Source organism: Dromaius novaehollandiae, chromosome 8 (assembly GCF_036370855.1).
Source record: "Dromaius novaehollandiae isolate bDroNov1 chromosome 8, bDroNov1.hap1, whole genome shotgun sequence".
NCBI classification, from domain to species: domain Eukaryota; kingdom Metazoa; phylum Chordata; class Aves; order Casuariiformes; family Dromaiidae; genus Dromaius; species Dromaius novaehollandiae.
In genome coordinates, this window is record NC_088105.1 from 7,410,177 (window position 1) to 7,431,912 (window position 21,736).

The 21,736-nt window shown below is 37.7% G+C and overlaps 2 protein-coding genes across 8 annotated transcripts in view; one reads left to right on the forward strand and one right to left on the reverse strand.

The window, feature by feature from the left end:
- Positions 1-450: 450 nt before the first annotated feature.
- On the reverse strand, positions 451-18,218 carry ODR4 (odr-4 GPCR localization factor homolog). 5 transcript variants are annotated; one of them, XM_026101069.2, is made up of 14 exons: positions 17,968-18,218; positions 17,141-17,275; positions 16,573-16,704; positions 16,086-16,181; positions 14,781-14,887; positions 13,624-13,660; positions 13,363-13,503; positions 12,599-12,694; positions 12,001-12,066; positions 10,490-10,618; positions 9,751-9,841; positions 8,003-8,188; positions 2,877-2,969; positions 451-1,650 (listed from the first exon to the last, which is right to left on the reverse strand). In XM_026101069.2, exons 2-14 carry the CDS (start codon positions 17,237-17,239, stop codon positions 1,583-1,585), a joined length of 1,341 nt encoding a protein of 446 aa, XP_025956854.2. In that variant the 5' UTR covers positions 17,240-17,275; positions 17,968-18,218; the 3' UTR covers positions 451-1,582. The 5 variants fall into 5 exon arrangements, with proteins under 5 accessions (XP_025956854.2, XP_025956856.2, XP_025956857.2 ...); XM_026101071.2 differs by having other exon boundaries at positions 17,963-18,218; XM_026101072.2 differs by having other exon boundaries at positions 17,958-18,218.
- A 90-nt stretch (positions 18,219-18,308) lies between these two features.
- TPR (translocated promoter region, nuclear basket protein) overlaps positions 18,309-21,736 on the forward strand; it is a 42,850-nt gene continuing 39,422 nt past the window's right edge. For all 3 annotated transcript variants that reach the window (XM_026101015.2, XM_026101016.2, XM_026101017.2), the window contains exons 1-3: positions 18,309-18,681; positions 19,858-19,962; positions 20,441-20,514. In XM_026101015.2, the coding sequence (XP_025956800.2) occupies positions 18,324-18,681; positions 19,858-19,962; positions 20,441-20,514 (537 nt within the window). In that variant the 5' untranslated portion in view covers positions 18,309-18,323. The remainder of the gene's footprint in view (positions 18,682-19,857; positions 19,963-20,440; positions 20,515-21,736) is intronic.

A 21,736-nucleotide genomic window follows, 5' to 3' on the forward strand; every position in this document is an offset into this window, starting at 1 on the left:
ATGTACACGTTCAAAAGAATAAGGCAAAGGACTGAAGCTTTTTTCTTCCCATTACTTCCCCACCCCCCATCATTCCTTACTTCTAACGGAGACTATAGTGGAACAATTTTTATAACAACTATATTTTGAAATGTATTGGTAAATTCATCTTATTTTCCAGATAGCACTCAAATTCCTCCAAAGAAATGCCTGCATCAACTGCTTTTGCATAATACCATTTTGCCTACTGATGCCATACATTTGCATGGAAAATAACACGCATCTGGAAAATGCAGCAGCTGAAGGACTTACCTGAAAACAGTGTTTCCATTGTAGCATTCATTTTCCTGAGAAGCTCTACTGGAGCAATAGCTAGTACAAAAGATCAACACTGTGTTCCACAATAGTTACAGTACTAAAAGCAGAGTAGTATTCCAAAGGTGTAAAAAACAGAATACACAGACAATGGAATGGTATATAAAGACAGCTTTCTCATAGTTGCCTTTTATTAGAATTATTCCAATACATACTTGATTATGCAGTAGAACCTAAGGGTTTATTTTTTTGAGTGTTCCAGTGCTTTTACACTAAAAAATTTGTGGTGGCATTAAAATCCCCTAGAATCTGGAACTATATTCTATTGTAATACAGATCCAAACAACTCATTTAATACATGCATTATCTTTGTTAACGTTATCAGAATACTTCCCTCCTTCCCCTCTCCTCACTGCAAGAGGACAACAATGTTACCTCCTAACATACATTTCCATTATGAGATATTCTCCTGGGCATCTTGTTTATATTCTAGAAATTCTGATTAACAACTTTGAAAACTTCCAGTAATGGTAAATAGTCTACTAGAACTGCCTAGACATAGCTGTTGCTGAAATATTTAGTATTCTAAGAGAAAGATGATGATTGAATCAGAGGTGGACAGAGAAATCCTTATCAAAAGTTAATCTGAGTAAAGTTTACACATTTTATTGATTTCTGGGTTCTCCAGCTCTTGAACCAAGGTTTTTACAGTCTGAATTGGTCTAAAGAGAATCTTGAAACTACTAGAAACTATTTGTATACCTATTATGCCAGCTAATCAATATTACCTTAAACAATCTATATGGTGAAATGTTGGCATTGTAAGGTCTAATTTTTTTCACCAATTAACTTCAATGAGATGAGATTTCTGTTAGTTAAATTAACAATTCAGCAAAGAAATCCCTAAAGCAAGAACTGTCATACTAGGTAACTCTACTAGTCTTAGTAATAGCCTGAAAAAAAACAGTAGTAGCATTTTACATTAAAATAATGTGTAGGAAGAAAATGGAAGTTCTATATTGATTTAAGGGCTCTTACTGGAATATAATACTATTTTGCCGTCATTTGCACAAATGACAAGAGTTAATTTCTTGTAAACTTGATTCACCTACAATAACTGCATGCTGGAACAAGGTAACTGGATGTATCATTATAATTTATATTGCACACCTAACTGGTGATATTTAGGCAACAATTCTTAATTACTAATATATTAAACCCAGATGTTTCCATCTTGTATAAGCGTGATTACTGGTCAATGTTTCCATGAGGCTCCTTTGGCTTGAGTTTAGTCACTGAAGTAGTTAAAAGAGAAGATTGATGCAAAGACTGCGACTGCAGCTGCTATTACCACACCTAAAAATGACAAAGGAAATGCATTCAGTGAGTGGCAAGGGCAGCACAGTCATCAGTGGCTAGGGTGTGGAGGGCAGGGTCAGGGTGAATGAAATGCAGGAATAGAAACAATAAGAGCCACCCCAAAAAGCTGTGTAGCACTGCTAAGCCTAAATCTAAAGCTATGATACAACATAATTACATTATACAAGCCCCACAAGAAATTTCTAATCAGAGCAGGATTCTTCCAAACTCCAGCTGACTGTGTTCTTCAGTAATAACTCAGCAATGTCATGGCCTGTAAAATAACAGCACTGACTCTGCACCACTGCTTAATTCTAGAAGTCAGACCAGCAGAAATAACTAACAAAAACTTTAAACAGAAACAAGAATTATGTTTTCTTTTTTGCATGGTACTACACCTACTCCTCAAGTCTCTGAAACAATCTTTATATCATACCACTCATTTTCCTAGTAACAAGTTAATTACGGATGAACTTGAGTACAAGATACTGGGGGGCTGTGAGGTGGGGAGGGAAGACTGATGATTCAAGGAGAAGTGCTGCTACATCCAAAACAGATTCATTTACTATTACTCTTCTTTAATCTTCTAGTCACTGTGTTTTACTTTCAAGAATAAACAGAAAACAAAATGTTACTGTTTTGTTGACTACAGTATAACTGAAAGTGCATTCTTGATACTGTATTTTAATACGAAAAGACAGTCAAAGCTCAGAGGACAGAACTGTGCTAAGTGCAGACAGATGCATGCAACCTGGATGAATCAGCATCAAGAAGTTGAATTTGGGAGGAAAGTTCTGTGACTGCCGTTCCCTAAATTATTGAGGCTGAGGCTAAAACTCAAGCCCATATGTATGTAAGCTTTAGAAGAAACTTCACGACTCGCTAGCCAATTTAAGGATGCCTACTTGACAGAGCGATTCAACTATGCTCCTTCTCCACATACAGAATTACAGAAGTGATGGCTCCTCAAAGAAAGCAAGCAAGCTACATGAGCAGACCGGTTTTGTCAAAACTGTAGGCTATGGTTCTTGTTTTCCAAGAAACACCCTGTACCTATAACTCTCAAGTAGGGACACATTTTAGAAAAGCTATTGTATGAAGTCACCAGCAGGAAAGATTAAGATTTTCCACTAATCACACAAAAATGCTGTGGGAACGAACGGTACTGAAAAGCCGCACTATAATTTCTGGATTACCATAGCAGAATCAGGGAGGTAACATACCCATATTTTGTTGAAGTTTCAACAGCAATGTTGCTTTTGTCAGTTGTTTCTGTTCTGTGTCATCCTTGTTGTCAGTAACTGGACAAACATCAACTGCGTGGATATCAAGTGAACAAATAAATACCAGGTAACATTTGCGTTTTACGGTTGAATTAATGCAAAAGGACATGAAGTTCTCAACAACTTTATAAAGCATATATATGGCAGAAAGATCAATTTATTGCATTAGTAATGGTACAGCAGCAACAGCATGACACAAAGTTATTCTATGTAACTGGAAGAGAGTAAGAGGAAAAAGAAAAAAAACACCTCAGGAAGGAAGGAGTTTCACTTTCAAAACTCATTTTTCTACAATCTGTCCCCTAGTTACATACCCAACCCCCTTTATATAACCTGGGGAGATCCTGACACCTCAGACAGGGAACCAAAATTAACCACCAAGTATCTTCCAAGATCAAAGTTTTCCCTTCAAAGCCACATCTGTCCAGAGCCCAAGCTACAAGAAATACCATTGCCACTGAAAGAGCGAGCCCAGCATTGTTTCCCTGCCTCACAGTTATAAATGCTTTTTAAAGATCCTTTATAAATAGGCTTTCAAGACAGGAATAGAGGATACATTTCCCTTTTGAAACAATTACTAAATTCTTAGAATGCTCAGCCAGGATGTGAGAGAGCTTGACTCTATTCCTAGACTGATGGGATTGAAACCTGTATCTATTGCCTTTCTGAAGATTTCTCTAATCACTTGGCTATATCCAGATTGCTGGAGGGGGCGAGAGAGAGGGCGAGAGAGAGGGCGAGAGAGAGGGCGAGAGAGAGGGCGAGAGAGAGGGCGAGAGAGAGGGCGAGAGAGAGGGCGAGAGAGAGGGCGAGAGAGAGGGCGAGAGAGAGGGCGAGAGAGAGGGCGAGAGAGAGGGCGAGAGAGAGAGAGAAGGGGATTAGTCTCAAGTCCTCTAGCTGAACTTGTTCCAGTTTGTTCCATGCAGAGCAAGCATGCTTTGGATTACACAGTTTAGTGGTAAGGCCACTTGGTGGTGGCGGGCCGAAGGTCTTAGATTTCCATTCCTGTTTCTAGACCAGCCTGTTACACAGCTTCACCTCTCAAAAGTTCTGATTACAGTTAAGTAATTTCTATTTCAGCTATATTCTGGAGAAGTAAAAAGGGAAATAAAGTGTTTGCGCTACTGCAGTGAGATCTGGATTTCTTCGGAAAGAACAGAATGAATAGGCTGAGATATGCAAGACAGGTCTTTCTGTCCAGAAGATAAAGCAAAAACCCACAGCAGCACCAGATACAAAGATTTAAAAGTCCATGGAAAATTGATCTGAATAAAAATGGATCTTTCATTACCTGAGTGGGGTTGTCAGCCAGCTAAAGATTACAAATTACACAGCTAAGTAATACAAGGCACATCCCTCATATGATTCATATGAAAATGATTCAGAGAAGTACTTTCTCTATCATATTATGAGCCATATGAGAACACACATATCTGTGATCAGAGAGGTGGTGCCTGTCATCTTAGATGAGTCATGTGTATGATTGGCTTTAAAGATTTCCTAAGTCAAAAAAAACTTAAGTTAAACCATAGTACTTGATTTGACTAGCCATTTGGGACTTGTCTTTAGCCATGTATCCTCTTGCCTTTAGCCTCAGAATCTACTGACTTTGTACAGGATGTACTGCAGCATAGCAGTTAACAACTGTCCAACATGAAATTTAATGGGAGAGTGAGATTCATATACTAAGAACAGAGCTTCGAGATCTCCCAGAAAGTTGCACACATATTTAAAATAAAAATAAGGACATTAAATTTGAATGTGAGGAGTGTTTTTGTTTTTCCAAGGTTTCATACCTCCAAGGCTTACATGTCTACAATAAGCCTATTACTTTATTAATATTTTTCTTCAAAAAGGAAAAAAAAACACCCTTATCTGGCTAAAGCACGAGCTGAAATCTGCAACTGCAGAATAGTACATGAACAATTAACAGCTGCAAGAGAGTTAAGGTATAAGAAAGTATAAAAAAAGCTAGCAAGCCAAAAGCACCACATTCTTTTCAAACTTCTTTAAAGAAGTTCTCAATTCCCTAAAATAGAATCTTTCTTTTAGAAAAGCTGACCACATTTCTGTCAACTCTGAAGACCAGATCCAGCAGGTTTCTTTCCGTTTTGGTTTTGAGGAGGAAGTAGGGCAGTTTGTGTCCTGACCTTATATGGTTTTGCAGCTTTATAGGAAAAGCTGTACTTTCCAGGAGGTAACTTTTGAAGCTATATGTCAAGGCAGCAACGCTCATCCGTTCAGAAAACAAACCCTCCCCTCCTTCCCCCCTCCAAACCCCAACCCTGAGCCAGTTAGATACCAAAAGGCATTTATGCCATTAGGTTATGGAAGACCTATATCTGAAACAGCTTTAGTATAAATGACGTGAAGAGTTTTCAAAAGCAGACACTTTCTGCTACCAATTATAAGAATCCTTACTTTTTCATCAACTCTTAAATTTGCTAACAAAGATGGGCAAGAGATTACCACTACTGAAATCTTATTTATGCTTATCTACTCAGTGTATTTAACAGCCCCCCCCAACCAAGGAGCAGCAGGGATTTAGCAAATCCAATCATAAATGCAGAGCTTTCAATTGCTTGAACTAAAGCACTAAATACCTTGAAACTACAGTCTTAGAGCTATTTATATCTTTTAATCATAATAGGTCAGTTTTTACTTTCTTTTTTCCATGAACAATTTTAAAGCACGACCTTCAAGTGACCTCACTGGAAAGCTGAAAGGAATCATGAGAGTAAGGAGATAGCAGCAGCATATCCTAAATACACAAAAATTGAGAAGGATAGTTTTGTTTCATATGTTTTGACTAGAAGCTGCCTAAAAAAATAAAACTGCGTTCTATTGATCAAATCTTTTCAGGTGCTTAGAGCATCAAAAAGACACTATTGCAAAAGCCTGCTCAAACTTTTGAATTTTAAACTGGTCTTTTTTTTTTTTTTTAAATAAGCAAGCCTTCAAGAACTTCATAATGCATAGCATTTTCATAGTTATTTCAAGGACGGACTTCAAAAATCACTACATTACTGAATACTATATATTAATAAAGATATTTCTAAGGTTTGAGAAACAGATGCTACTCATATTAGAACGATGCCTTGGAAAAGCCTTTACACAAGGGAAACCCCAAACTGTCGTTAAGTGCTAGAATCATGGTTCTAGCAATGCTTAGATATTTCATATCTAAGTATCGATAAATCCAAACTGCTAAATTAATCCTGTCTTTTCAGTGCAGAATACTTTCTACATAGTTGACAGGTCTAATTTCTAGAATGACTTATCAGGATTAATAAAAGTGAAGAGGCACTTTAATAAGTCCCAAGTTAATAATTCCATAACAACAATTATCAGAATCAAATAGCATTGAGCTGATAGCATATTACTAGCATCACTGTTAACAAAATCTACTCTAGGGAGAAACTTCTTGGTGCAAAGCCAGGCTCATTTTTTTCTAAAATCCTTAGTATATTTACTTTAATTTATGCAAAAAGTTTAAAAATACCCCCCCATAACTAATTCTATAGGCAGTAAGTTACAAGAACATACAAATTCATTTTGTGAGGTACCTAGACCTCATTTTACATGGGCTTGTGGCATCAAATCTTTGTGATGTGTTACTGTTAGTCTAAATCATGCTCTCCTCCCACCTACAATATTATACATCTTTACATAAGTTATAAAGCTGTAAACTGAATCATCATCCCTCTCCAAGCATATCTTCAATGCTATAACAATATTAATTTATTTACTTCCCTAAGTGATACTAATTCCTTAAAGCACAGTAATACTTAGCTTTAAGAATATTAAAATTATTCTTAAATTACAGGCGATATTTTTATTGGTTAGATATAAGAATTTATGGTTAGCTCTGAAATTAAAAAACTCAAGAAACTTGCCACATAAACAAGAGGGTCAAGCAGAACATTACTAATCACAATTTCTTACACAGAAAGCCCATGGCAAAATTTTCCATTTTCCCTCCCCAAATTCCAACATCAAGAGGTGTTTACTGCTCCTATCTGAAAAATAGTGTTAATTTTTGCACTTATGATATAAAACCGTAGCCTGCAAACCATAGCCATATTGATAGGAAAAAAGGGAGGGGGAAAAAAAAAGAAAAAGACTCACTTGCAGAAGACCATAGGAAGCATTATGAGGTGCATTTCAGTTACAGATTTGACTTCTACATTGAAGTCAAACTTGTATGCAAAGAAAAAAAAGCAAGCCAGATCACTCAGAAAAAGAAAGTAATAACCTGTTTATGACAAATACCTGTATTTGGAGGAATATAACAGTCTCATACTGAGATCATAAACTTAAAAGACATTCAGCAGAAAATGAAAAGCTCTCTCAATTTTCTTTCCATTTTCGGTGAACAACACTTCAGTTTTGTGCACTGTATTTGACATACAGATTAAAACACTCAGAACAAGGAAGGGTACTTTGGCTCTGGTGGGGGGAGAAGAGTCAGGTTTTACCAAGAAAACTTCCTGGAAAACACACTAGCATACATTTATTTCTTACTAACAAAATTTTTTAATATTTCCTGAGAAATCAGTAGATGTGACTGAAACATTCAACTTCATGTTCTAACTTAAAATATTAGAACAACTACTCAACTGTTGAGCTGGCAAACTTGAATTACTGGAAAAGTAAGTGGTACATAAAGCTGTATAGGTTTTTATTACAGCCTATTTGCAGAGTAAGATCATCCCTAATTCACATGCAGAATTAAGTATGCAAACTTTAGCTATATATTTATGTACCTACTGCAGCTCATGAGCTGCAACCATGGTTGCACAGATAATACAATCGATGAAAGAACAAAATATTTGAGAGACAGTCAGTTCTGTTACAAGCCAAACACAGAAACTGCAAGAACCCTAATCATTTTTCACAAACACAGTTAAAGTGTAATTAGATTGACATAACCAAGCTCTAACATATGAAATAAACTAAATTAAAACTTAACTTCATTCAGATACGGAATGTATTAAGTTATGCGTTGGTCAACATTTTCATAATCTGTGATGCAGTTTAATCTGGTTCTCAGATACTGTATTTACCTGTGTTAGCTTCCTCTGCTATATGTATATCTTCAGCTTGCACAGCTTGATCCAACAGCTCAACAAAACGTTCTTGAATTTCTCCAGCGGCCTCATCACGAAACTTATAATCACTGAGCATCACACTGGATCCAGCAACAGGGACAAATAGTCTTTGAGGTAAAACACGATATTCCCTCTCAAAATCTAGAAGAAAAGTGGGGAAAAAAAATACCATCTAAATAAAGACCTTGCTAGTTACGATAAGATTCCTCATTAATCTCTGCCATCAGACAAAGCTGTTCCAAAAGAACTGCTCAAGGTTTTCCATGTAATACGCCTGATTTCAGACATGGCTTGTTTACTTGTTACTGTTTCATGAAAGTTTTGGCTGCTATCATACTGATTTATGCTTTTACATTACTCTCTCCAGAATTAGCCAAGAGACCTCCAAAACAGACCATGAAACGTTAAACAGATCTTCTATCATGTTTAGAATGACTAGGAAAAGACTCTGGGAAAGACTGCAGATAGGGGTACACACAGAATAGCCTGTTAGTTCAGCACCACAAAGGACTGCAATCAGTGGGCTGTTCTTTGCCACACTTGCAGCCGTGGACTACGGGTGCCATCTAAAGAGGAAAATGAAAACTGCATGCAATTGAAAACATCAAGATCATGATTTAATCGTGGAGTTTGGACAAAGTCAGCAAAAACCAGTATTTAGAATGCTTTTATATTACACTGTATATTCAACACCATAATGAACTGTGTTATCCTAAAGCAAACAAAGATTCCGAACATGAATCATTGTTCCTTATACAATCAACCTGCTTCCATTTCTTTTCTATTTTTACCGAAATCATTATGAAAGACCATGCCTTTCAAAAAGCTCTCCTTTATGTAAGGCATACAAATTGATATTTAACTAATTACACACACACACACACACACACACACTTCCCCTCTAGTTTTTAATATGATCAAGATAGGAAGTTTTATTTTCATGAGATCAATTTGCATTGCGTTCTGGCCTTTGTACAGTCCTCTGTTAAATTCAAACTAACACAGTCCAGCAATTCATGATGCTGAAAGTGTCATATGATCTATTACTTTAAATGACAGCAGACCTGTAAAATGAAATGTGATGAAATGAAATCAGGAGAGAGAGACAACACAGATGATATACTTGTACAGCTAGTTAGAAAAAAAAGAATCAGATTACTTGTTCATGCCATAATCACCACATACAGTGCTTTATTTAATGTAGATGAATTATTAAATCTCAGAGTTTGTGAACTAGCATTCATAACACAGCTGACAAATAAGACTATCCAAAGTCCTGTTCAACTGGTTCTTTTAATCTTGCCAAGTTTTAGCACATCTTTCATTTGAGTATTAGTAGGAACACGATAAGAGTGATTTTTTTTTTTAAATATGTTAAGTTACAGGTAGGAGTTCAGCAACAAGATTTTGATTAGAATTAAAAAAAAAAAAAAATCACAGTCAGTGAGAAATAAGGTGAAACTACACTTTGTGGTCATGGAATTCTGAACACAGACTTTGTAGGAAAACTGTGATACCAAGGAACATAATCTGAACTTGACTAAACTTCTCCTGAACCAAAAAGGTCAGGACCAACAAACAAAAATTGTGCTATTTGCTTTTTATTCTATTCTGTGGTGAGATTTCATTATGTTAGCAGAATTTCCTGCAAGAACCAAAATTCACTGCATATATGATAACTTGCTTTCTCTTCAAGTTCCTACTTTTTTTGCCAAGTCCTTCATTTATAATGAGGTCTTCAAACAATATTTCACAACGATCGCTCAATGTGTTTATTATATCTCTTTTCAAAGCCTGCAAAGACAAAAGCAAAAACATAAGCAGTATAAAAACCATTCACAAAGCTTCTGACTGTTAAAAAAACCCAACAAAAGTAGTCCCCCGTAGGCTTAACCCATTTTCAAAGAATAGTTATTCAGAAAAAACCCTAAAGACAATAAAGTGACAAAAAGAAACTAATATCAAAAGGATTAAAATAAAGACAACAACAAAAAACCCAAAACACCAGAGGAAATTTTTACTATTGTTAGAGTAACAACTGATAACATCTGGACATTACTATAAAAAAAAATCACAAGGCATTGACTCAGTAAGGAACAAAGTCGTTCAATAAATAAAACTGCCTTATGTACAAAAATATGTAGTTCGCAGGATTTTCTTAATTTTAAGATGATTTGTATCACCCTAATCACTTTGATGGTTGTGCAAAGATTCACCAGATAATAACCTTAACAATAGGAGACAGTATCTGCTAAAGATGAAAAAAGGAACTGAACCCGTCACATACACACACACAAATGGATTCTAAAACAATCCTTATGTTCAAGGGAGAGAATATTTTGACCCCCACTTAGACCATGCCATTCTGTCAAAGAAAAACTAGTATGACAACTTTCCATTTTCAGGAAAACATCTCCAATGAATTTAATAACTTTTCTCTACCTGAATAGCTTCTTTAACTTTTGGCTTGTTGTTATGAATGTAGGCTCTGCATTTCACAGCACCTTTAAGATTTATGGAACCACTGCAGACCTGGACTGTAGCTGTTGATCTACGATTTGAACCCTGGGACTGAAAAATAGGCATGTTTCAGTTTATCTTGTTACCTAGGCACTTGCAGCATGGCTAACAAGCAGCAGCACTAAAATTTATATCATATCTTAAGATGTTTACATGTAATCTCATAATATATACCGCTGACTTTTTAGTTAAGATTGAAAATCTCTCTCTTTTTTCATTATGTAAAACACATTTATTTTTCTAGACACTCCATTTCTAGTGATTTAAATATTTCTGTCTGTAGGAGTTCTGAAATTTTTCAGCCAAGTGGCCAGTCACTAGTATCAGTATTACAATCCGGCAACCTTTAAGATCTTTGTTTTAAATTATGGAGTTCATATGCTTACTATATAATGTATAACCTAGGATATCTTGAGGGTCATCCATCAGTCACGACTAAATTCTAAATTTGGTCATATTTAGAACTAATTACCAAAATGAACAGTACATTGGACGTAGTGCTCTAAGACAACATCTTGAAATGTGGGGATTTTTGTGTAGCAAAGATGATGAGATTCACAAACCAAGCTAGAATTCCAGTATGGAAGGGATATTTTTAAGTGTTAACAACAGGGAAAAACAAAACACTTAATTTTAAAGCTAAAGAGAATTATTGGTTTACACCATTTTAATCAGAAGGAAAACAGGCATGACTTCTGCAAGAAATGCACAAACTACTTAATCTAACATAAAAAGCTTTCCTTTCTCTGTGAGGCAATTAACTATTGGAACAATGCAACAACAGAAGTAACAAGCTGCTCCTCAAGTTTTAAAGGTATTTCATGTATTTTTAAAAGGTAAAAGTTGTTGCTCAATACAAATTTAGAGAATCCAGAAACAACCTGACAAACTGGAATGGCCTGTGTTGCATAGGAAGCCTAGAAACCAATGGCTAGACACATTTTGACTTTAAGACCTAGACTGGGGCACCTAATTCAGGGGCTGAATCTCCATAACCTCTCTTGCTATTAAAGAAACTCCTGACACAGACCAGACAGCTCCAGATTATGATTCAGCCCACAAGATCCGTATGTTAGTCCAAAACTAGTGACTGAGCTTCTAATGAAAGTATCCAGGTAAGTGTCCATAGCTAGCCATGACAAATCAAGGCACGGGGTTCATGAACTTCACCATCATGACTTATCACTGATTGAAATCAATGTACCCAGGTAGGTTCAGGTGTCCTGCTGTCAAAGCAGTTAAATCTACTCTACTATAAGAATTCCCAAAGACATGAAACACATGGAGCTGTCCACAGTCAACATCTGGAGGTAAAACCTCTTAGAATAAAGTACATTAGATTTCTAGACAATAGTTTAGAATATTCTTTTATTTTCTTACTCTATTTTAATCAGATAGTAGTTTTTAAACTAACCTCTATGCTAAATACTTACCAGCTGTGTCAGAACCTTGACATCAGAAAACTGAGTGCTGGACTGAATATTTCCTCTTAACTTTTTCTGAGAGAAAAGAAATAAATGTGTCATATGAAACAGGAAAATCTGTCCAAACCAACCATGCCAAGCTATTTTATAGTCATCCTAGTATAAAATGTGCCCTAAGTTCTTGTTTTTAAGGGAGAAAAATGACATATGGAAAGCACCCATGAGAATATAAGTAGCAACGCTAAAAACAGAGATGAATGTAGCAGTCAAACAAGGTTTCTCCACTTTCTTAGATGTTTAGATGTCTTAGAAATCTCAACGTCTACATTTAATCCTGAGTCTTCAATGAAGTAGTAAAGCTGGAGACAATATAAAGAAAAAACGTAGTCAGTCTTCACCTATAATTACTGCTTTCACGTTGCTCAAGAAAGAAGAGAGGATTTCCAGTAAGACGGGAAAATGGAGAGTCCTGTGCATCAGTTATTTGAAATAGGCCGATTAGATCTACAGATATTGTACAGAAGACCTTTCAATCACTGTATTATCACACTGAAGATTTTGAATTGCACATTTATTAAAATTCAATTCCTTGTTGCATGGCACTCACCAGACCTTCCAGTAGTTCTGTATCATTATCTTTAACTTGTCCATTGATCAGAAAAACACTGTCCTCTATCTGTTTCGACCACCGGTTTAATCCATTCTTTAAGAAAAGCAAAAAGACAAAAATCTCATTAAAAAGAGAGGAAGAAGAAAAGAGTTTCACTAGAAGAGTTATACAATATCAAGCTGAAAACCATAGAAATACATGTTTCAGTAACTACTCCAATAGGGTTTAAGAGTCTCTGAAAAATCTGAATGGGACAATAATTGACTTATGTCTGGCAGACTGTACATTTTTCATAAGCCAAGTCTTGAGACCAATGTGTTCAGAACAAAGTGCCACACCAGGGATGCAACACGGGATTTCACTTTTGTGGAGCTGGATGGGGCCTATCAAAAGTTAATTTGTATTAAAAGCTTTCTATAACCCTGTTCTAATTGGACATGACCTTTCCCCAGGTGAAGCAGAGTTTCAAGACTTTAGCTGGGATAATCATGATAACTGCTAATTATTTTGAGCCCAGGAAACTCCCAACACTGAGCACAGCAGAAGAAAAGCTCTCAGTATTTTTAATATAAGGCATGTTTCACTGTAACTTCAAACAACATTTAAAAGAGGAACAGCTGACAAACACCCTCTGTTAATTGGTCCTACTCCAGTACTCATACTGTATATTCAAAACCATTATCTTTCATTTAATTTTCAACAGAAAAAAAATAGCATAGAGAAAAATCACAAAACTTATACTGTTGCAGCTAGTTAGTTACCTTGGTATTCTTCTCCAAGTCATGGTTGGGTGAAGTAGCAAGAAGTGGAATGTGAATATTAACATTCACTGTGCAGTCCAGAGTTAGCCAGCAAGCAGACAGAGCACTCTGGTATTTCCAATCTGCTGGTTTAGCTGAACTCTAGAAGTAGAAATAAGCAATAGAGTGTCTAAATAAAACACTACACTGTTCACAGAAATGTTTTTGAAACATTACTCATAATGCATAAAAACCTGCATATGACATGCAGTATAAGCTTACCTTTGGATCTTGTACATCATAGGTTCGGCAAACTATTCTTTGCTACTTAAAGAAAAAGATTCAGTGAAAAGCAAAAAAAACCAAATAAGAACATTTTGTAATTATTTTGTCCCTTCAGTATTAACAACTTTTGAGCTAATTTATGCTCAGAAGAAAGTTCTCACCTTTCATTAGTGTAAAAAAGTAGAAAAAAAATTGGCTGTAAACTCCAACTATCATAGTGATGTTGTCTCATCTCTTACACATACATTAAGATCAATAGGTATGCACAGGAAGAACCACCACTGCACTAATATGCCTCATGTCCTGGTTTTTCTCACCCTTCTAAGAAAAACCTTACTTTCTCCCCTGTATTATCCCATTCTCAACAGTCAAGATTCTTCTGTTGCACTAGAACAGATCTCACATGCCTGCGACTTCCCCAATTCCATGACTATCATTGGTAACCGCAAGTTCAAGAAGTTATCCAACATTTTAGATGTTTTCCTTATTTTAGGCAAATCAAAACCAACCGGGTAAAGCACAGTGAAAAAATACCATACACAAATCTAACAGTAAAAACATATGGAAGTTGTGGAGGGATAAGAGGGCCGATAGTCTATTCACGGCTAATCAGAAAACTCCCCAATTTCAATTTACTGATCTATGCCTATCTGAACTCAAACAACTTCCTCCTCCTCCCCGCTTCATCTACCAGCCCAAAACTTTGGTCCATATTCCAATTCTGAAGACAGACAGACAGAAAAGCCACATGTGTCTATTGATAATGAAAGACTGCTCATATACATTTGTCATCTGGCAGCTTCTACGTTAAAGTTACTGCCAAATGAGGTACAGCCATTCATTTTAATCCACAGAAGACTCACTTCTAATATATGCAGTCTGATACCATATTGTAGCTATTTATACATATGATACAAAAAAAAATTAATACAAACTACATAAGCCATACCAATCATTATGTTTGAATAATGGTTACGATAAGCAGAGACGAGCTGTGAAACAGACTCAGCAAACCAGCAGAGACACCGCTTTTTAAGGTTTGCGCGGCAATCTAACCCCAGCAATCTTAACACAACCTTTTACTCAGAAAAAAAATACAGAAACTAGATTGGGGATAGCAGCCCCAATCAATCAAGCTTCCTGATAAAGGATACTTCTTTGTAGCAGAACAAACTTGAAGAGCTGCTCTATCCGAGATCTCCTCCTCCGCAGGTTTCCAGAGCCGCCTTTTAGTCACAGACTTTTCCACTGAGAAGATTAGCTAAAGATGAAAGAAGCATTATGGATTTTTCCACACAAATAATGTGTTACAATTCCTCAAAAACAGTCTTGCACTAAAGTTCTAAAGCTGAATGATATAGTAATTATGGATGAACCGGAAATACAGCTTATACATCAAAATTAAGACATTAAAAGAACTTTTAACATAGATTCAAAGGCAAGTACTCTAGGGCAAAGTTGCCTGTGCGACCTTAATTCAGCCTCTTTATAAACTGAAGCAAACAATATACATTCACATATTCACCTTGTACATTTCAAATGAGGCTTTTTACTTTGCAAAATATTACAACTTTATGCTTAAAAGTTGAGGATCAGGAAAGAGACTTGTGCAAAAAAAAAAAAAGGAACTATTATAGTTCAAAAAATAGGAACAAATCTGAATTCAGCAACTGCTCACCTTTTCTCATTGGCAAGTAGCTTCAGTAATCACAACTGAGACTCGATTATACTGTACTAGAAATGTATCCTAGTGCTGAAATTGAATCTTGGGCCTAAGACTTCAAATAGTACTTGTGTTAAAATTACTTACTATGCTTATCTCATAAAATAGATAAAATGAACCTGTATCTATAGAATAGAAACTTTTTTTTAAAAAAAAGCCACCATGTGGCACGAGACTCCCCTACATCAAAAATGCATTTTAATCCTACCAGACAGTAGCATGTTTGAAGTAGTTTTTAAACATAATCCCAAACACTTAAGGCAAATACTACTTCTATATAGAATATTCCTTTTCAAGAAATCAAAAATAAAGATTTCTCAACATTCTAAAACCACTAGTCTAAACAATTCAGTCAATCAAAAAGCTATCATGGTATCATCATCATTAACAACTCTGCCTCAAGGCTTAGTACGAGCAACGTTAAAGATATTTTCCTTAAGCCATAGTATCACATTTTTAGTACAACTGTAATAAGACAATGTTTGAGGAACTGCTATTGCAGTAGCAAACACCACAAGAAACAGAAAGCCAGTTAATCCAGGCTGTGGTACAGTTCCAAAGGATACAGATTACTGAGGCTTCAGAGTACCTCAGAATTATAAGTCAAACCAGAATGTTTTTGCTGCTTTAATTCTAAAGCCAAAGGAGCATATAAAGCCAAGACAACGATGATAGAAAAATCACTCCGCTACAGACATAAAAATATCCTTTTCTTTACTCTAGAAAGCCCACTTACCTTGCGCAAAGCATTATGACTATCTTTTGCCAGTTCTGGAGCTGCAATAATAAATACACCAAGAACTAACAAGCCTCCAGGAAGCATTCTAGAAACCTTAAAAATAGAAATGCATATGTATTAATAGGAATCAGAGATCTAGGAACTGTGTGACTTGATGCACCATGACTTTCCAATGAAACAATTATGCATGCAGAACAAATGAAATAAGCATGACTGTTTTTCACTTACACATTTCTCTGAAATAGAGGAATAGAATATCTTGCAAATTTTATTGCTTAAGTCTATTAAGTCCTCTGTTTCAACATAAAGCTTAAGAACAAGAAATACTAATATTTTGGTTTAATTAATATATGAACAGAGAGTGAATAAGAAGGTGCCTTTACTTTGAGGATAAGGCTAGAGATTACAGAAGGGATGATGACTGCTGCATCTCTTATTTACTTTCTGTTCTTCCCATCCCCTTCATTAATTCATATTGCGATACCTGGCTGGCGTGTGCAGTTACCCATTCTTCATCAATGGATGCCAGTTTTGAAGGATTTACGTTGATTTCATTTTGCTCTTCCTTTGGAGGTGTTCGAACAGCCCGAATTACATAGTCTCTTTGTGAGGAACACTTTAAAACGCACCAATATAAACAAACATAACATAAGGTTGATATCAAGTTAGAGAATATACCGTATAATACAGAGTAACTGTAAGGGCTCTTTTACAGAACGCATAGTTAAATTCTATAATAATCTGTTCCAAAAACACTTCCTTCACAAATATCTTTTCTTTGCCTTAAAAGTCTTGCAAGAGGCAAGTTTAATCTTTAAAATTTTCATTTTAATTTTTTGTGTCATGTCTTTTAAAAAAAGACTTTAGAAGAATTTCGAATTATCAGAGGATACCGCAAAGCATTTATAGAAGTCCCCTCCGGAGAGAGTACCTCTCTCCTGCTTCATACAAGCTCAGTGTGAGGCTAACAGACTTAACCCAAATGATAAAAGCCAGTGTAGCTGTCTCCTATTACTATGAATGGAACAAACTTCACAATAACACACACTTACCTGTCCTATTAACAAGCCTGTGACATAAGGCTTTAATTTTGTGCTGAGGTCTGAAAGATATTGCCCAACAGCTTCCTCGACAATGTAAGTTCTACCCATTACTGCAGGTTTAGAGTTAGGTATTGTAGTTTCAACCTAAAAAACAAATAATTTATAAAGTCAAAGAAAGTACATGCACTACACTGACTCCCCAAAAATAAAAGTCTCAGAAGAAGATCCCAAATATATTAATATGATTTTAACTGTCATCAAAGGGTTGATTAGTTAAGTAGCTTTAAGACCTGCAAGATATTTTCAAAAAGAAAATAGTCTTGTTCTATACTATACAAAGTTCATTTTGGCCTAACTTGAAAGAAAAAGTTTAAACACCTGTCACTGAAAGGACACAGCAAGTCAAACAAGCAAAGGCTAAGAAAAACATGTTTCCAAGCAAGAACTTTTTGCTACATCACGTTTCATCAGAAGACAGAACATAAATTGTTCGCTTTTGCATTCAGCCTCCTCTTCGACAGACTTGCCACATTTCGCATTTCCATTTACACAGACTGCACCCAAATTCCAAGGCCGTTCTTGAGCCGCTGGGAGGAAAGCGCCTGCGTGCTCTCCCAAGGGCCGCCCTTACAACCGCCTTCAGGGGCCGCACGAACCCAGAAGCCGGGCAGCGCCACAGCCTCCCCTCCCGGCACACCAACTCCCCGAAAACGGCTTCACGCGTTTGATCTAAGATTTTCACAACGATTAACGGGCGAAACGCTCGAGTCAAAGAGCCCGGGCCGGGGGGAGGGGGCGTCACCCACCTCACCTCACCTCACCTCACCTCACCTCACCTCAGCCTGCGCCGGGCCGCGCAGCTCCCCGCCCGAGCCGTAACGGCAACACCAGCAGGCGCCGCCTCAGGTAGCCGCACGCCGAGGCGACCCCGGCGCGACGTCACCAGCGCGCGCAGCTCCCCCGCCGTCCAACGGCCTCCGCAGCCGAGCGCGGGAAAAGGGCGCGCAGCCCCGGCGTCAGCGCCGGCAGCGCCACGCTTTGTGTGGCGGAAGCCGTAGTGCTTTTCTACCGCACCTCCCCGACGCGCAGGGCACCTCGGAAGACCGACGGGCTTCACGGCAAAGCCTCTGACACGTCTTTCTCGACTTCAGCGGCTCCTACACGTCAACTAGCAGCGAAAGCCTCACTCAAAATGGCGGAAAGAGGTGCACTACCGGCAACGGAAGTGCTTGATAGCGCCTCTCCCGGCGGCCTGGAGAACTACAGTTCCCATAGTTCCACCGCAGCCGGCCCGCCTGCTTGCGCATGCGACGGGTTCGCGCGTGCGCGGTTCCTGCGTTGCGCCCGGTTGCGGCCAGGCCGGAAAGCAGTAGCCGCGGTTGCGGGGGTTGCTTCCAAGATGGCGGCGGTGCTGCAGCAGGTCCTGGAGCGGGCCGAGCTGAGCAAGCTGCCCAAGCCGGTGCAGGGCAAGCTGGAGCGCTTCCTGGCCGACCAGCAGAGCGAGATCGACGGGCTGCGAGCCCGGCATGAGCGCTTCAAGGTGGACAGCGGTGAGTGCTGGGCGGGGGGCGGCTGGGAAGGCGCAGGACGGGAGCAGGGGGCGGCGGCGGGCCCGGCACCGGGGCTGAAAGAACAGCTTATTTCCGAAAGACTTGTAATGAGCAGGGGTACGCTTCAGTCTGCTTTGGTCCTAGTCAGGGAGGGGAAATCAGGATGTGCCCACCCCGCTCTGAGGTGCTCTTAGGGTCACAGTTTTTCTGTCAGATTGCGTTTTGGAAAAATGGACCTTTCCAGATAGCCCGATGCTGATGGAGGTGAAGCCTCTGTATTGGTTTGGAGATTACTTGATCACAGGAAAGGCGATGCCAGCAGGGAGCTGGAGTAGAGGTGGGAGAAGAGTGTAGATGAACATGCTGGGTAGGGCTGTGGATGTGAGTTACTTTATCAGGTAGGTGACACGCTTGTGCTTTAAACTTTCCCTCCACCTTTCCCTCAACCTTTCTGTCCTTGTTTTGTGATAAAAACCTTGCTCAGATAAACTGACGGATTGCCTTAATTTACACTAGGATTTATTAATTTAAGTAGGCTAGTCTCTTTTGTCTTTCTGCTTCTCAAATGTAGCAGGAGGGGTAGCATTATTTAAAATTGTAAGATACTACTAAGAAGCGTAAAATATGTAAAAATCCCTCAGTGCTTTTCTAGAAGTCCAGTATGCCTGATAGAAAAGTTAGCTCTGGTTTTGCCAAGCATTTACAGTTAAGCTCTATGACACGGAGGAGTTCTGTTTCAGAAGTGTTTGTTAAACGCTTTCCAGATTTTATCTTGTGATACCTAGGCTTACGTGGTCTTTTTTATACCTGTGTAGAAATACTCCATGAGAAATTTTAAGTTGATGTAACAGAGCCCACACTACGTGGTTGTGCTAATAAAACTGACTCTAGCTAAATCAAAAATATTAAGTATAAAAATTAATTAGATTTTTATTTTATGGCTCACGTTCAGAAACATTCGTTTTTGCATGTTAACAAAGTATATTAAGAAGTGTTAATCCAATGTAGAAAAATCTCTTTTGGCTTCAAAAAGACAGGTTTTCTTCTTTGAGTTCTACTATAGTATTATTATTTTTAGGTATTTTCTTGATAAGTGCTGTTTTTTAATATAGTTGTTGATAAAGATGAGAAAAGTTGTTTTTTAGGCAGAGTCGACCTATCGTTGTTGTTTTGCAGAACAACAATACTTTGAAGTAGAAAAGCGTCTGGCTCAAAGTCAGGAGAGGCTGGTAAATGAGACGCAAGAATGTCAAACTCTCCGCGAGGAGCTTAAAAAACTTCGTAAGTGTAACTGCACATTCTTAAGACGGGACAAAATTTTTCATTCTGTAATCCAATGTTATATTGAAATGCTTAAAGCTTTAAGGAGGAGTTTAAAACCAGCTCATCAGCAACATTTGTTATTTCTGCAAATAAAGTGAGGTTTTGCTTTTTCGTTAAAGTTTTTTTATTTTTAATTGAAATTTCTGTTTAATGGGGGGAAAAAAAACTTGTATTTGCTTTCTGATTTTGGAATGATGTAAGATGATGGTCTTTATATTGATCTTGGCAATAAATGCCACTGCCCTTAAGGGCTGCTTTAGTTTGCCACAATACTGCTCAGGACATCCAGTCCATTCATTGGATTTTTGTTTAGTGTAGTCTTGAATTCTTCCCTCTCTTTTCAATGTTGATAAGGGAAATGATGAATTAATTGCATCTGGAGAATGGGTTCTGTTGCAGTGGAGATACCTCACTACTACTGCTTCTCATTCAACAGATGACCAGTTGAAGTCACTGAATGAGAAAAATAAAGAACTTGAAGCTGCTCAAGATCGTAACACAGCCATACAGGTACTGGAGGAACTAGGCAATAAGTTGAAAGACTGGTTCACCTCTCTGACTGCAACAAAGAATACAATGAAATTCCAAAGTAGACTGTAGTTACATCAGTACAAATATAGTTACGTTTGTTCAGGAAGGTTGTGTGCTTTTTGGATAAAATTCAGTTTTAACAAACTGAATTACGATGTACTTATGGCAGCACAGATACTGTTATTTCAGTTTGAGTAGACTGTTTCATCTTAGTTGAAACCTGTTCCAAGGTTACTTAAGCTGACCCTTAAATCAAACAGTCGAAGCTGTGCTTCATATTGCAGCTTATCTAATGTTAAGCTGTAAATTAAAGAGGAGATCTTTCTTCCCCATCCTTTTGCACACACTGGCACAGATTTCCTTGTGTTATGACTGAAAGTCACTTCAGCTGACCAATCCAGCAGGATTCTGGAGCAGGAAGGGAAAATATTAGATTGATTTGTCCACCACGAGAAGATGTATCTGATGTTTCCCCAGAGAGGCTTACGTGGGCCCCTGAAGTGGTTTATATTTCCACTTTAGAAGACAAAGGCAGTAGTAAAGCCTATAAATTGCCCAAGACTACTGATTTTTGTTTTATTTTATTTTGGTTTTGCATTTTGCACTTGTTTGTTTTCCTTGTTTCTTGCTTATTCTGTTACTGTTTGTTTAACACAAGTGTTTCAATGAACTTATAAACTAATTAACAAAATGGTCTTTCAAAGAACATTATAATTAGATGCAACTTTAAACAGTTATTGTTTGCTTTGGAGTTCTCTTAGGCCTTCAGTTCATTTCATCTGCTCTACATTCAAAGGTTTTCCTTCTGGTCTTCAGTCCAATACAGTGTCTTGCTATAACCAGAGAGAGCCTTGTTGCAGTCTGGACATCCCTATGCCAGTTAAAGAAAGGCATAGAGACTAGCTTTTCGGCATACAGGTCTTCTAAGCTGAATGATAATTCTCTCTTTTCTTTGCTACGTAATCTTATGCAATACTGGCATTTCACATGTAAGCACAAAGGGACAGCTGGGCATTAGTGTCAAAATGGTTTATGAAAAAATAGTTTAAGCTCACTGTTGGACATGGAAACTTGAAGGCACTAGAAGAAAGTGGTGTGTTAACCTGCATTTGTTCGAATTATATATACTAATGTGATAGAAACAATGAAAGCAGCTACACTTTTATACTGTGTAGCTTTATACTGTGACTGGATTCAGTTT

Coding starts and splice junctions, on each gene's coding strand:
- ODR4 (XM_026101069.2), bottom strand. CDS start 17,239: ATGGGTAGAACTTACATTGTCGAGGAAGCTGTTGGGCAATATCTTTCA. Junction 14,888..16,085: donor GTCATAATGCTTTGCGCAAG/GTAAGTGGGCTT, acceptor TTTCATCTTTAG/CTAATCTTCTCAGTGGAAAA. Junction 12,067..12,598: donor CAGAACTACTGGAAGGTCTG/GTGAGTGCCATG, acceptor CTTTTCTCTCAG/AAAAAGTTAAGAGGAAATAT.